Source organism: Xenopus laevis, chromosome 1S (assembly GCF_017654675.1).
Source record: "Xenopus laevis strain J_2021 chromosome 1S, Xenopus_laevis_v10.1, whole genome shotgun sequence".
NCBI classification, from domain to species: domain Eukaryota; kingdom Metazoa; phylum Chordata; class Amphibia; order Anura; family Pipidae; genus Xenopus; species Xenopus laevis.
In genome coordinates, this window is record NC_054372.1 from 143,745,416 (window position 1) to 143,762,642 (window position 17,227).

Consider the following 17,227-nt stretch of genomic DNA (forward strand, 5'->3'; position numbering starts at 1 on the left):
ACACACGTTGTGCTACAAGGGGGTTCTCTCTGTGCCATCATTTGCAGGCAGTGGTGATTCAGTAGCATCAGATACAATCAATGCTACGCATAGGAAGATCAGCAAGTGCTCCGTGTCTGAACAGAAGCTGACTGATTGCAACTGGTAGGTGAAGAGAGCACTGTTGCATTTCAAAGTGAAAGAATTGAGACAGGACTGAAAAGGAAATTAATGAGAATCAAAATGCAGGAAAATAAAGACATGGTTGAAACTGGAACTGAAGCATATCTTAACCAAGAGATACTGATATTTCTGGGTAAGCTGGGCCAAAAAGCTGGGGAAAAATTCCTCAGGATCCTAAAACAGATACAAGACACTGGATTTCTGGGTCTTGCTTACAGAACTTGAGAAGACAAACTCAAATGTTAGTTATTAATTTGGACTTGGTTTATTTAGATTCTCCAATCCATTTTACGCTCTCTCTACCTTTCATTTTGCAACTGTGAAACACTGCTTCTAGTGCCATCTCCTTACTGCTATTTATCCCTTCATTCTTATCACCCCCTCCCAATTCCTCTATCCACGCTTTTGATCTGGATTCCTGCCAAAAATGTATATACATATATGGTACTTATTTTAACTGTATATGTTACAGTGTCTTTATGGATAGTTGCACCAACATGATTTTTTTAGTCTATTTTTTATTGCATTTAGCATTTGTATATACACCACTCGTGCTGTTTACTATTTGTCGGCATGACGACTGGAATTTATTTGGTACCATTTTCTCTAGTTTGAGTATATGGGTATTCACTTTGCTGCAATCACACTTTGTTTTTGCCTCAACTGGCTGGTCACGGCAGGAAGAGAAGAGGCGCAGGGTGTGGATCTGGGCTGGCGGGTCCAGTCCGACCCTGCATATGTCCCTTTCCAGTAACTGCTGAACAATTACAAACACACAACTCTGTAAGACTTTGTGCTACAAATGGGTCAGAAGAAAGAAGTTCACCATACCTTTGGCCGATTCTGATCTTTTTGGCAAATCAAGAGTGTCAAAATTCTTGTCTGTGTCCCCATTCTTTTTTCCTGAAAGTAAAAAATGATTAATTAGGAGTAAATTTGTACAACCACGCCCTTTGAAATGTATAAACATAGCAATACATATATTGCAAACACAATAATTTCTATTTTTTCCAATGATGTGTCTCTCTTACAATATAGTAAGTTGTATTCTTTGACTCGCAGCCCCAGAGTTGCCCCTCATAAATACACACATATAGAAGGTGCACGGTTGAAATATGTATATATCCACGAATATCAGTGAACCAGTACACTAATATTCGTGGATATATATATATATATATATATATATATATATATATATATATATATATATATATATATATACACATACATAAATACCTTTAAAAAGCAAGGGTCAAATACATACAGCTATGGGATTTATTATCCAGAAACCGGTTATCTAAAAAGCACCAAAATAAAGCAATGCCATTTTAAACATAATATGGGTATGTTTTTCACGTTTTTTTTTTTTTTTTTTTTTTTACCAAAACAAAACTTTATAGCGCACTAAACCAGCATAATAGCAAACTATCATATAATGTTACTGGAGATTTAAATGTTTAATGTATTAGCATTCTTAAGGCATTGTGCCCTGTATTACAGAATGAGCAGATTTATTTAAAAAATAAAAAAATAAAAAAAAAATGTCCAAAGCTGGATAATAGATCCAATACATGTAGTTAAGAGGCATTATGGAAGAACTGAGGGTTTTAATGCCAGAAAGGATTGAGTCAGTGTAGAAAGTGGGATGGGAAGTCTGAAAAGTGAAAAAAAAAAAATTAATAATGGTGTAACTGGAGAAAAGAAGTCCCCATATGAAGCAGAAGAATAGCTAAACTTTGCAGGTTATTTACTAAATTCAGATTTTTTCTGGTCACACTTTTAAAGGGAAAAATTTATTTTTTGTGGAGAAAAAAAAAACTTTATTTTTTGTGATTTATTAAACTCTGATGGTGTTAAAAGTTCAAATAAAAAAGTACTCCAACTCAGACCTGTCGAGTTGATGCAGAAGTAAATTGCAGATGTCCTGTTGACATTTTGAAGACATCCTGATCCACATTTGTACAATAATCCGAAGAGTTCGTGATTTTCTGGCCTCAAATATGAAAAACCTGTACGACTCAGATTTTTCACGATTTTATAGTCTTTTCCAGCGCAAGAAATTTTTGTGAAAATGTATTGATAAATATGGGGGAAAGTCAGTGCATATTTGGTCAAAGTGGTTTACGGAAAATAGTGAGAAAATTTTGTATTTACCCCCTTCATGTTGATGATGTTTAGATTATATAGAGAGATTACATTTTCTGTATTTTCGGATTCCTGTCGGCTTTCAAGATTTATATGAATATCCAATGCTGTAACTGGACATTTAAATGTCTCTCCATATATTACCTCTGAAATTGCTATGGAACATCTTTACAGACTATGTATATGGTACGAGGCAAGTAAATATCTTCTAAATTTCAGAAGGCTTTACACGGCAAATTTGTTTTAAAACACATTTTAGAGGCAATGCACCCTAAGGCCTGTGGCATGCAAGGCATTTCGCACCTTTCCCCCAGACGAACTCCGGGGGAAGGTGGGACCTTGAAGCAGCAAAGGGTGGCAACCCGAATTTCAACTGCTGTAGTGCTCTCTGGAAAACATCTTTTGGTGCTTTTTTGCAAAAATTTGGCACAGGTCTTCTGGCAAAGGTGGGCCACATTCTGGCAGCCAAACTAGAAATAAATCAGCATACCACAATGCCAATATTTGAATATTGCTCCTGAAAAGCAAATTCCATGTGTTCCAGCTATACACATTTAACTGCAATGCAGGATGTAGAAGGCCACACTAGTAGATGGAAAGGCATTGTGATCACTGTATTCCCTGAGAAATACTATTGCAATCAAAGCAATTGCTAGACAGACCGTATACTATGATGCTGTAGCTCAAAGTACACAAACACATTTTCTCGCTGCACATGCTATTTATAAAAGTGGTGTTTTATTACACTAAGGGTAACAGTGTATAAAGCAGTAGCAAGCAGAATGGAGTTTTATTCATATGCTAAACTGCAAATATGCAGATACAGCAGAGGGTATTATGAATACATGCCTGCTGAGAGATACATTGGAGCATGTCCCAGAGAGCCCAAATGCAAAAAGGCCAGATCTTAAACATAAAGACACTATATATCCTACACTGCACCACATAATTACAGCACATATACTGCTTGTACGTTATACCTTCCTGTCTGGTAAAGGGAAGATACACCATGCATATTATTTGGGGACGTCCTTTTTCATCTTGGCATAAAATATGAACCTTATGATAAAAGCAATCTGAGGAGACCATGCAGAAAAGGGGAGAAAAGCAGATGCAGCTGCAGACTCACCTTGGTTAAACCACTCCTCTAATAAGCAGAAGCAAGAAGAAGAGAGGAGAATTAGAAAGGAAGATTAGAACAAGATCTGCACTAGGGATGTAACTAAACTAGGAGCCCATCTGGAGCTGAACTGAAGACATTAAAGCTTCAAGGAAAATATGTTTATTAGAATTAAATTAATTGCCTTGAACTCTGCACAGATGAAAAGCTGGAATACTGCCATATTGCTTGAGTATAAGGGATGCAAAGATTGTTCTTTCTCTGGGTTTATCACTTAAATTCACTCACAATAAGTTCTACAGTTTAGCCCAGCAGATCACCTGGATTCATTCACTAAATATGGGCTCTGTTATAATACAGGTGTTCAGCTCACTTTAGCTTGCAGTAAGGTTTCTGAAGAGACAACAGAGCTTTCATACGGAACTTGGTGTAAATCAACTACATTTTTTTTGTAGAGGATGAAATGAGAGCATTAAAAATGATGCAGATGAGAGGCCACTGAAACATGGCAAATAATAAAATCATTGGCTCTAATTGCATCTCGCTAATTTTATAGACTACTGCAGATCGGTTGGGTGTATGCTAGGGAGCAATTTAAGAAGCCAGCAATAATTATAGGACAGCACTTCAGTTTCGGCGTAGCCATAAACGCAAGTACTATGGAAAACACTGTCTCAATTTGTACGAAATTACTGTTAAATTAAATGCTTTACCGATGTCAGATAGTTTTGTTGAAATCTGTAATATCCAATCCCACAGCTCTTTCTGAACAATACAGTCACGGTCCCCAGAGAGAGAGAGCAAGAGGGAAGATGGGAGTTGAGATTCAACAATACATGGAGGGAATAATAGAGGAATAAGGGGAAAACTGAATTTGGATACTATACTTAATCATTTACATACATTATTAAAGTATACAGCAAGGATTCACTTTCAGCTTTTGTCTCCTTAAATAGCCTGTATAGAAGGAATAGACGGTTCAAGAAGAAGCCAGAAGTTTTATGAAAAACGCCTGATCTGAGGCAAACTATACAGTAGGCAGAGAAAGAACGTTATGGGGCAGATTGGTACTTCGACCATCGAATAGGCTAAATTCGACCGTTCAACTTCGATTCGAACAATCCGAAGTAAAAATCGTTCGACTATTCAACCATTCGATAATCGAAGTACTGTCTCTTTAAAAAAAAAAAACTTTGACTTCATACTTCGCCAAATTAAAACTACCGAAGTGCAATGTTAGCCTATGGGGACCTTCCAGAGCACTTTTTGTATGTTTTTTTTTGGTCGAATAAAAATCCTTTGATCGATCGCTAAAAATCGTTTGAATCATTCGATTCGAACAATTTAATCGAACGATTTTTATTCAACCACAGGATTGCCAAATTTGTTAAAATCTTTGAATGCTATATTCGAATTCAACGTTTTTTAATTCAATAGTCGAATTTCGAAGTTTTTTGTACTTCGAAATTCAACCCTTGATAAATCTGCCCCTATATGTAGCCAATATGCTATACCTATACTATAAAAAAAACAAATTCACACCTAAGATTCCCTTGTTGGCTGTACAGGTTTTTATCCTTATGATTAAAGCCGAGGTCTGACCTCAGTCAGCACTTAATAATTAGCAATATAATTGCTAATTATTAAATACCTCATACTATATTATCCAATTCATGGAAAACAAACTGAAGATAAATCAGGTTATATAGGTTTGCATTGTTGTGTACACTGGATTCAGCAGGGCCATGTTTGTTTCCAGCAACACATTTTTATATGCAGTTCCTTCCCAGTCACCTCCTTGTGGAGTGAGCATGCTGCTGTGCTGACAACAGTGTAGGAATACAGTAAAGTAGGTATGGTAGGGATCTTGAATGGTTTGTGATCAGACCAGAAATATGATTTGCAGAGTAAGGGCTGTGCCATGTTAGCAGATCACACAGTTTGAAATGGCACTTTAATTCTGTACCAACTGGGAACAAGGATCCTTCCTCATATGCATCATTGCTTGTATATTAAAGCTGGTAACAAAATTAAAATGAAGATTTTGATGTGAAATATGTGCCATTGTGTGCCATCATTCTCTAACTTTAGGCACTGTAAATGTAGCTCACAACAGGGTTCCAATTCACTCTTTCAGTATGTCCATTGCTAATAAAAAAAGTCAGTGGAAGACACCTTACATATATGTTGCTTCTTATTAAGACTTATAAGATAAATACTATAAAGTATATTTGTCAGCACCTAGCAGATTGTATAGGTTCACTGTTTTTCTTCAGCTTCTCAGTAATATTTGTAAGATTGTAAACATGCGGAGCATAAAAACATGTCACAGAGTATGGCAAGGAATGCAGCTGGAATCCAGTCCTTACAAAGACTTTGATGGCAGGTCTGAGCAAGCCAGACTTTGCCCAATAACTTGTTATGGTTGGGAGACAAAGCGGCAGCTAAGCAATACTGTTTACCTTAGATTATTATCAACTGTAAAGTCTATGGTACAGGACCAGTCTCCTAAAGAGAGACAACAAATAACCAAGCCAAAAAACTACATGAACAGTAGCTTTAAAATAAATTAGGACTGAGCAAAAGTTTCCACAACCGAATGAGAATGTCCAGAAAACAAAACTATTACTGTCCCAGTTAATGATCCATAAATTAGTTATTGCTTATTAAGAAAAGATCCCCAATCATTTCAGCCCACAAACCTTTTGCTTTTTTACCCCCAAAGCAGCCGGCATCATCTTTCTTCTTTTTTTGCTGACCCCCAATTCCACCTTGCTGGTTGAGCTCATTTTCCTGAAATCTGTCAGCCCCAGGGACTTCCTTGTGAACATGGTAGGAGAGGTTTCTCATGATACACACACAGTTTTCCACGGACTGCACAGAAAACAAAAAAAGGACAGGCAGCTGTACATTAGATTGCTGCAGTGTACACATCCCCTGAAAATGCACAAGAGAGCCAATAATAGTACATACATAACTAAAAACACTTGTACTCGGGCACAAAATGCTGAACTCTGTTAAAGCAACACAGATTTATTTTACACAAGTGCGCTTTACTAAGGGTTCCTTGTATCTTGACTGTGTTTTCTTCAAATATCCAGTTATATTAAGTGACACACTGTAATACCCAGGCTGAACAAAAAGTGCAACAAGTTGCCAAAACAGATTGTTTTAAAGGGGAACCTTTTTATATAATAATTGCAATTCTATCTACAAATAACTACAAATATATTTTGGAAAGTGGTCCATAAATAAATTTCATTGGATTATGCAAAGAAGAAGTAAAAATGTCTGGGTAAAATTTGAAAGCCCTGATCTATTTACAAGCAAAGTTATGCAGTAAAAATAGCATTTTAATTTTCTTAGGGCTATGGCACAGAGATATTGAGCATTTAAGGGGTGATTTAGTAAGCTGCGCAACAAGCAATAAAAATGCTTCAGGTTGCTCCATCTACCCTAAAGGAGGATTTTGTGAAGGTCATTATTTAGAGCAAAAACTAACTTATCTCCATGAGTTCATATAATTATATTTTAGGCCTTATTACTTGTTACAGATGAACCTAATGGATTGGAGCCTTATTGTGATTTTGATGCACAAGATACAGGAACGGAGAGTCTTGTGTGTTCACTGTTCACATCAACATACTTGAGATATAAATTACTCTTTCAATTAGACCAGAAATTGGCAAGTATTTTTTCTCTAAAGAATAATAGGATGCATTGTACAGTGGTTTTTTTTAAACAAGCTGCCCAGTCCTGATAAAGGAAAGTAATAAAGAACCATATACAGTGTTCTCTTACCTTGTTATCTGTGTCCTTTTTGCTCACTGCAGACTGAAGCGCATGCAGCAAAGCATCCACTAGCCCATCACACTCGCGCAATCGTCTGCGTGCTTCTGCTCCATCTGAGCTCACGTTCCTAGGAAACACCATAAAAATAAAATTTATATTTGAATACCAGAATGCGGTTTCTTTATGTACAGAGAGATATATATCCTGGCCTAGGGTCTCCCTATGTATAAATCCGGCCCTGCACATGGCACATCTCTACTATTTTCTTTCACTAGCATTTCGTTTATTATATTGTGCCACCTTAGCATTCTAGCCAGTCAAAATTCCATGCACTTTCTAGTAGGGAAAGGTCATCATCAGTTCCCTTCTCTGTCATCCTTCCTGTACATCCTGATACCATCCACCTATGCATTGTGAGGTGCCAATAATTCTATGAGTTAACAATGTTCCTATGCTGAAAGATATACAAAAGCTAAATGCTAAATTCCACCTGCTGATTGGTTGTCAATGTCATAACATTACCCCCATGAAATGTATTAATGCAGTGTTTAACTGGATTATATTTTCACCTTTAGAACCCCAGCATTACGTGCACACACAGAAGCAGACAAAAATACAATTTAAACAAACTTCTACGGGCAGAAATAAAGGGCACAAAAAACAATGGGCCTAGATTTAAGGCTTAGTGAATAGATTGAACAGAATAAAAACTACTATAAAGCCAGATTTACCAGCCCTGCCCCAGTCTGATTTGTTTCAGACTATGGTGGAAAAAAGATCCAGTGCTCACTAGGATAATAAATGTTTAACAACCCAAAGTATTTATGTCACAGTAAATTGTCCCAAGGCCACAAAGGTGGGAAGAAATTAAACCACTCTGAATTCCTGTGAGATGCAGTGTTATCTAGATTTTAGGGCAGATAAGGCTTGAATGCAGTTTATTGTGAAACAACTCCCAGCCACTTTCCCTGAGAGACTAAAAGGTCACCGACACACACAGCCTTTTATCCTCTAACTGCTCCATTATTGCATTGTGGGACTTGTAGTTCCTTAACAGCTGGAGAGCCAAGGTTCCTGATCCCTGCGTCTAACAGTTCAGCATTTCAATAGCAGATGTAGGAGAGAAACACTTTACTTATTGCTTTTTTGGGGATATAGAGATTTTTATTTTTCAAAATGAAGTCCTTGGAGTGCAGCATGTTTGTTCACTATATACCGTATATACTCGAGTATAAGCCGTCCTGAGTATAACCCGAGGTACCTAATTTTACCTCCAAAAACTGGGAAAGCTTATTGACTCGAGCATAAGCTGAGTATAAGCCTAGGATGAGAAATGCAGCAGCTTCTGGTAATTTTCAATCAAAAAATTGAGGGTTTCTGCTCCCATTGGAGAGAGTGAGTGTGTGTGTGTGTGTGTGTGTGTGTGTGTGTGTACACACACATAACTACAGCCATTTAGCAGGGAAATGTGCCTCCATATATGCCCCAGTAGCTCCCCATCTTCTTTTCTGGTGATTTACTGTCGATGTTCTGTACTGCTGTCACTTACTGAGCTTAGGGACCCACTCTATAGAGATGACATAATGCCAAGCATTACAGTGAATCTGAGTTTATGAATGTAGCAAATTGTTAACCCTTATGAAAAGAGTAAAGTGTAACATACAGTAGAAACTTGCACAGTTCAAGTGGCAAGAACTCAATACTGAATTACCTATTTGTGAAGTTGCAGCCATAGCTTCTTTTCCTGCTGATTCAGCAGCCCTTAGTTAAACCCAATACCTTATCCATCTCCCTATAAGCTCCCCTGTGTCTGGCCAGTCACAAATGATATTTCCTTCTAGTAACTTCAGCTTCAGAACAGAAACTTGAGCATTAAACAGAGCCGCTGCATCATCTGGATTTCCAGAGAAGAGAAAAATCCCTAACGTTGCCTTTAAGGGTACTGGCACTCTGCGGGTGACTATTCTCCACTTAGGGTCCGTACCCTAAGTCAAAAAATTCTATGAACTCATCCTAGGCACTTTCTAAAAGGCCTGTGTTAAATAATACAAATCTTTCATTCACTTATAAAGCACACGTTATACAGATTCATTTAATTGGAGCCATATTCAATTGTACAGTATTAGAGCATGTATTTGATAGAATACAGAAACTATCACATACAAATATTCTGGAATGTGGAAAAATATGGAAAACTGTACAGGTATGGGATCTGTTATCTGGAAACCCATTATCCAGAAAGCTCTGAATTATGGAAAGGCTGTCTTCCATACACAACATTATAATCAAATAATCCAATTTTTTTTTATGATTTCCTTTTTCTCTGTAATAATAAAACAGTAGCTTGTACTTGATGCCAACTAAGAAGCAAAACAAACCTATTGTGTTTGTGTAATGTTTACATGATTTTCTAGTAGACAAGCTATAGCGATTCAAATTATGGAAAGATCAGTTATCCGGAAAACCCCAGGTCCCGAGTATTCTGCATAATAGGTCCCATACCTGTATTATTATTTTAATTATTTGATACTATATTCATAAAATGTGGACATATTTACGCAGAGACTGTAAGTCATTAAATGCTAATACTTTTAGATCAGCAGCCATGGGCTTCATATAGATAAAGCTATTCAACTGTCTGGATAACAACCTCTCTAACAGGAAATGAACATTGCTTTTGGGTCTCGCGTTTTAAGCAGCGTACCTCATCGGGGATTCATATGGCATGCCATACAGCTTTTGAACTGGTCTCTCCAGGGGGCCTGGAATGGAACTCTGTAACTCAATCTTTCTCAAAAAATGTTTAGGCAATTTAAATTCACCATGAAAATAACACACACTGTGGGATGTGCAGAGACACAGCAGCAGCAATATTCTTAACACTACAGAAAGGTGGTACAAACACTTCTGTCATTGTCTGAGAGACACTGTAGTTTGCTTTTCATTAAAGTGATATAATCACATAATAAACCATTTTTTCATAACAGTATGGTTAGAGAATGTGTATAAAGAACAGTTAAGGTTTTAACACACCATCAGCCGTACTTACTACTGTATATATATATATATATATATATATATATATATATACACACACACACACTATAAAAGAATTTACCTTCCATGTTCCTCTAAAACAGACATCCTCTTCCTCTAATGCAGACTAATTAACAGAACTACTGACTACAGAGAACATAAATCTGCTATATTGTTTCAAGAGTCATAACCAGGTATGAGCGAAGAGAACCAAAAACAATAAATACTGCTTTTAATTATGTTTAAAAATAACTTTAAATACGGCTGAATGAAAAGGTGTTTTCGATTATGTTTTCAATAGGCAATAAACTTGTTTGCTGGATATACCCTTTAAAATGGCAGCATAAAAAGAAAGAAAAAAAAAAGAGCACATAGGCATTCAATCCAAATCTGACCCCCAAGCGGTCAGACTGAGCACTGTATTCACTACTTTAGCAGCCCTGGGGGAGCGCCCCACAGTTTTGGAAATAAGGGAGAGGAAAATTGCAGCTACATACAAAACTTTGATGTTAACAGAACGTGAAAACAGGGAAAAATCTTTTCTCTCGGATAATTAGGGGGCTTCTTTTAAAGCCTTCCTACCATGCAATATCATTCATTTCATAAATGGTTTCTTTCAAAATAAACCTACGACAACATGTTCACTGCTATCATGCAGAACAAATCTATGCACGGCTGCAAATGAAGGTCAGCTCTGTTTTTGATGACAGCAACCCAGAAATACAGCTACTGAACAAAAGAAATCTCTGCTTGAAAGGATTCTGAATTTTTATTTTTACATAACAAAATGTCTTTCTTTCTATGCTGCTTCACCAACAATAATATAGTAGCAAGGCCTCAGATTTGAATAGGTCTTGTTGCACTCTGCACTGTATGTTGGGACCTAAACATTCCCTCTTTCTGAAACTGGACTGTTCATTAAATAAAATATAGTTTTTAACATGAATTAATTTAGTTGGGATCATGTCAAAAATGAGCAAAAACATAGTCTGAACTTCCAAAATTAAATAAACTACCTTTAAGAGACCCAACTAATCTAGTGGGCACTGACTGAGCCACACTGCACCAGCTAAAAACAAAGTTTATTATTACCATGTATTTTTAGAGAACCAACATATTGCACAGCACTGCAAAATAAATTACAGAATTACATACAAAGCAACCAGTAACCAATACAAAATGTGAGGAGGGTCCTGCCCAAAAGAGCTTTTACAAAGGCATTGGAAACTTATACAGTACTCTAGTTGTGTCACATTATGAATATGGCTTTTAAACATCTCTTGCCAGTGTCACCGACTGCAACTGGAATCCCAGTGAAAGGCCCAAGGCTTGTGATTAATTACCCTAAAAATAGTTGGCAAGGAAAGCTTCACTGCTACTGGGAATTGATTATAGTGTAGGCATTTTGAAACACTAGAGTATAGGATGCAGGCTATTATATAGAGCTAAGCCTATACCTGGTACAAACATAATACTGCTCTAGTGCAGCTGCTACAAAAAGAGAGAAAACAGGCGTCACTATGAATAAATTGAATGTGTGCAACCCTATATATTAAATCATTAATCTTCATAAATGTTATGTGTAAGTGTAAGATGACTAAAAGATTCTACAGAAAAGTGTGTCTTAATTAATTTATTTGTATGCCACCCAAATAAAACTTTGTAAACCACTCCCTTGTGATGCATAAGAACGCATCAGACAGATGTTTAAAACATGTTCAGGTTTGTGAACATGCAAGTCCTTGTGCTAAGAAATCTGGTAAGTGGGCAGACATCTGCTGCTTGCATTTGTTTAAGCTGGCCATAGACGCAAAGATCTGATCGTACGAATCGAGGATTCGTACGATTTTCGAACCGTGTGTGGAGAGTCCCGACATTTTTCGTCCGGACAAGAAAATTTCTGTCGGCTGCCGATAATATCTCTGTGTGTATTGCAGATCGTACGATTTTCAGTGGGCGACTATCAAGCTTTGGTTGGACATAGATATCGTACGATTGCGGTCAGGGGCAGAACACTGCTGATCTGTTCTTTAACTAATCTGACTGGTAAGACTTTGATCGGAATGGTTAGTGGAGGGTCGGGAGATGGGAAAGTCCGATCGTACGATGATTCGTACGATCTGATCTTTGCATCTATGGCCAGCTTTACTCCAGGCTCTCAGTGAGCACGTGTAAAAATCACAAGGGTTAGGGTAGCTCTTGGCTGGGTGTGCTGCGGTCAGAAGGAGGTGAGATTCCCAACATAAAGGAAAGACCACAGACAGGGCAAAGTATGTTCAGTATGCACAGAGTGAGACATCAATACACAGTGGACATATCTCAAATGGTAATTAAAACAATGAAGCCATGTATTAGCATTATGGATCACAAATCCCATTTCTAAAGCAGGACATCAACACATTAGACAAACTGATTTACAGAACAGTTTTCACATGCAACTGTGTGAAATACGGCTTCTATTATTCTCTAATGGATTAGCCAATGAGAGGACAGAGAGAACACTGCAGTGGTGACTGCATCAACAATCTTTCTATACAATTATACTGCCAGTTAGAATAATGGAAAGAGTCAAAGAAAATCACATTAGGCTATGGGCACATAGGCTGAAGGCTCTGTCTGTTGTCAGTCTGTGTATTTCTGCAGGCTGAGAGAAGCAGATCTGTTCAGTGCCCCTGCTCTATTGATTTGAATCCGATCAGCCTGTGTGCACAGAGGTTGGCCGAAATACGCAAAAATAAGCAGGCTGAAAACAGCCTGGGCCTCAAACCCGGGTGGCCATAGCCTTAGATGTGGAGGATTGTCATATTCTGGCACTAGTGTTTCTCTAATACAGAGTTTCTCTGCATGCTTTCACAAAGATTGTTATTACTATCATAATGTACATATATTCCTCATAGCCAAAACCCCACCAGAGTGAAACCAAAAAAAAAAAAAAATACCTTAAACATCCAGAAGTGTTTTTGAAAACAGTCAACCACTCTGCATCCCGGGGCTTGGAGTCCTCATTAGGTTCATTCTCCCAGCCAGAGTGAGGGATGATAACCTCATTGGTAAGGGTCTGGAGGCCATGGTTGATGATCACCATTTTTAAAGGTTCGTATGAGGACAGGTTCCAGAGTGTGCCTTGGTAAAAGGAGACAAAGCAGACAATGCAATGAAGCTACTGCACTAATGAGTAACTGGCTTGGCAGGGAATTAATAAAACTGCATTTACAAATGATCAAGCCCAAAAGGTTTCATTTAATACACGTCATTACTTTAATCCCTTGCCTGCCAGGTGCTTTTGATCTTGCTGCAGAAACATGCCGTGCAGCCCAGCAGATAAACCAGCAACCCAGAAATATAAATTCTACAGCACTATTAATCAGGTCCTTAGAGTCAGCACCACAGCTTTTATAGTCTTTGGCAGGGCGAGTGGTTAAAAAGGTGTTAACCTTTTGATTAGCTTTTAGTATGAAATAGGCAGTGGCATTCTGACATCTAAACTATAAAATGCTATCAACGCCCAGCAACTGCTGAAACAGTTCACTTTGCATAAATAATACAAAGTAAAAAGTGAACTTGTTGCTTAGATGTAAGGGATTATAGTAGAGCAAGAGCTGGACAGGGCAAAGATGATGAATGGATCAACTAAGAACCCCGTCTATATGTGTAGGAACGCGAAATCAGCACTGTTCTTCTAAATTGTATGTATGAGAATGGCAGGTCTAGTTTTTGAAGTTTAATGGTATTGTTAAGTATTTTTTAATTGGTTATTAAGAGAGAAACAAAATAAAACATAAAATAAAGGTTTACATTTACATATTAGGCCAAGTTGACAAGCAGTTATAATTATATATTTGTTTTACCTATAATAGGAAAATATCACCGGGATTGGGAAAAAATATTATGGTAATTTGGAGATAATTACGAATCCTCGTTTCGTATGATTTTCGGATCTTGTGTGGAGTGTCCAGACATTTATCTTGCCATGTCGATCAGACAGGTTATCATATCTCTGCATGTATTGCCGATCGGACAATTTTCAGTGGGAGACTGTCACCAGCTTGGTTAGATCTAAACTTTCGTACGATTGCTGTAGGGTGAGAACATCGCCTGATCTGACGTTTTACTGCTTTATTTGGTCTGAATGGTTAGTGGCAGGTCGGGAGATGAGGACGTACGATCGTTCGTCCGATATTGAGGTAAAATCTTTGCGTCTATGGCCAGCTTTAGGGTATGAATATCCAAAATATAGAAAGATCCGTTATCCGGAAAACCTCAGGTCCCAAGTATTCTGGATAACAAGTCTCACACCTGTACTATTCTCCCAAGTGTTAGATAAAGTAAGATTTCTTCCTCATTCTCTGAATTTTTTGTAAAGAAACAAAAAAAAGATCATGATGATCATTGCCCAATAATGGATGCTTGGTCTTAAAGGAGAAGGAAAGCTACGGAGGCATTTTATTGCCAATAGATAAGCTGCAATAGTGCAAGCTAGAATGCTATATTTATTCTGTAGAATGTTTTACCATACCTGAGTAAAAAGCTCTAGAAACTCTCTGTTTGTTTAGACTAGGAGCTGCAGTATTAATGTGGTGTGACATCACTTCCTGCCTGATTCTCTCCCTGCTCTGGGCTCAGATTACAGTAGAGAAGGGAGGGGTGGGGGGAGAGGAGCAAACTGAGCATGCTCTTGCCCAGGGCAATGAGGTTTAAGCTGAAGGCAGGAAGTCTGATACAGAAGCCCATGTGTACACAATAGAAGGAAAGAAATGCAGTATTTCTTTTGACAGGGGACTCAGAGCAACATTACTTGGGGGGTTTACTGGTATATTTAGATGGACCTTTCTGATAAGGCTTACTTAGTTTTAACCTTTCCTTCTCCTTTAAGTGACATTTCCCAAAGAGAAAGTAAATTTAATGGAGAAGTAAAAAAGCTACCACCTGGTTTGACAAAAGCCACATTGCACAACTGTGTAAAGCTGGCCATAGACGCAAAGAAACAGTCATACGAAAGGAAGATTTGTACAAATTTTCGAATCATGTGTGGAGCATCCTGACATTTTTCACACCATGGCAATTGCCCGTTTAGTTAATTGGACAAGTTAAAAGAGATTTATACTGGCTACCAATTAGATCTCTGCATGTATTGGTTATCTGATAATATCAACAGGTGATTGTCACTACTACTTGACAATTAATGGCAAGAACATAATCTGATTTGTTATTTTTTCCACTTATTTAATCTGACGGGTTTATGGTGGAAGCAAACAAATGTTTGTCACACAAAGAATAAGATCTGCACATCTATGGCCAGTTTAACTTTTGGCTGACCTGCAAGAGTCCCTCAGAAATTCAGAATTCAGAATTTATACATGTTCCATAAACTCCTGAGTAACAAAAATCTACTTTTTTGTGTGATGTAACTGAAGAATTACATGAATGTAGACAAGCAAGCTGACCGCTATGGTGATCGATTAAGGTGGTCAAAGACGTAACAATTGAGGAAAAATGATTTTCCTGCGACCATTGGTAGTGTTCCTTTTCAATACAGATGTGATAGAGGTAAATCGTCAGATATACAGGTAGAAACAATAGAATTCTACCTGTATTTGACGATTCAGCAGTGCAGAATGTTTGGGTGCCATAATAATTTTCCAGCTGGCTCAATCAACGAACAGAGAGCTATCCATGTCTCCTGCCATACACACACCAAATATCGTACAAAACTAATCGGTGCAACTATGGCCACCTTTAGAGAGCACGCATACATTACTGCATAAAACCGAAGAACAAGCAATTTGTGTATAGTGTCTGAAAAGAAGTTGTTCACCTTTACATTCATTTTAAGTATGATGCAGTGATACTCTGGAGACAATTAGCTATTGTTTTTATTTATTTATTAATTATGTAGCTTTTTGTTCATCAGCTATTACAACACATACAGAGTATATATTTGGCAGCAGCTGAAGTGTTAACCTGGAAAATTTATATGCATTATTTATTTTTTGGGGCCTCTACATGCTATATAGGGTATATATGTATTGGGTATGCCTATTTAGGCTGGGAATCAAATAGTTGTTTACCAAACAGCTACATTTAGGAAAGCTTTGCCGTTGGGAGTTTACAAAATAAAGTACTCAATTTTTTTTTTACAAATTTACTCTTTATGGAATCAGTAGAAAGTGTATTTTACAAATTGTGTTATTCACTGCAAAATTACTTGGCTTTACCCTGCAAAAAATACACTAAAATGTGTTGATTCTGCAGTACCTGAAATAATAGTCACAAAAGTTCATTTTCATTTTAGGGCCTCTACATGCCATATAGTTTTGTAACAAATATCAAAACAGCGCAGTAAACCCCTTATTTAGGATGCTCTATCTTGATATCTAATTACCTGTGGGAGATAATATAATGTCAATTGCAATCTCTTTTTTTATAAAAACTGCTAAGTTTAGGAAAGAATAGCAGCTTGGTCATTTGGGGTAGAATGACAGTGTTTTCAATTTTGGATTCATCAGAACAAAAAAAAAAGAAAAAGAAAAAACTTCCATCAGTACATTAACAAAATTGCAAAGAACCACTTCACAAATCAAGGCCACATTCTGATAACAGTAGCTGTAACCCAGTAAGCTTTTTTTTGTGGAAAGTTAAAGGATCAGTAACTTCAATTTTTTTTTTTAGTATAGAACGAAAAAAAAACCCATAAAGACATATTAAACTTTTAAATCGCTAAGTCTTTATTAAGACTTTTTTTAAAACAGATTGCCAGTTTTAAAAGGAAAAAGAAAAAGAAACCCCACCAATAGTTATGATTATAAATTCTAATAAGTAATGCACCCTACTTTTCCTGAATACTTTGAAATGAAAAAAATTCAAAGTCAATGTTATTATAACGGTACTAGCACTTTAAATTCTTTTTTGAGTACATTTTCTAACGAATTATTGCTATTAAATAAGTAGGGTGCATTACTTATTAGAATT

General features: G+C 37.2%; 1 protein-coding gene across 8 annotated transcripts in view; it reads right to left on the bottom strand.

Annotated features, from left to right (window-relative positions):
* Positions 1 to 17,227, bottom strand: part of arvcf.S (ARVCF, delta catenin family member S homeolog) — a 229,655-nt gene that overhangs the window by 23,029 nt on the left and 189,399 nt on the right. For 5 of the 8 annotated variants that reach the window (XM_041580313.1, XM_041580319.1, XM_041580312.1 and 2 more), the window contains 5 exons: positions 13,198 to 13,381; positions 7,232 to 7,349; positions 6,133 to 6,304; positions 3,440 to 3,457; positions 994 to 1,065 (listed from right to left, as the gene is read on the bottom strand). In XM_041580313.1, the coding sequence (XP_041436247.1) occupies positions 994 to 1,065; positions 3,440 to 3,457; positions 6,133 to 6,304; positions 7,232 to 7,349; positions 13,198 to 13,381 (564 nt within the window). The remainder of the gene's footprint in view (positions 1 to 993; positions 1,066 to 3,439; positions 3,458 to 6,132; positions 6,305 to 7,231; positions 7,350 to 13,197; positions 13,382 to 17,227) is intronic. The other 3 variants (XM_041580314.1, XM_041580317.1, XM_041580315.1) reach the window with 3 other exon arrangements.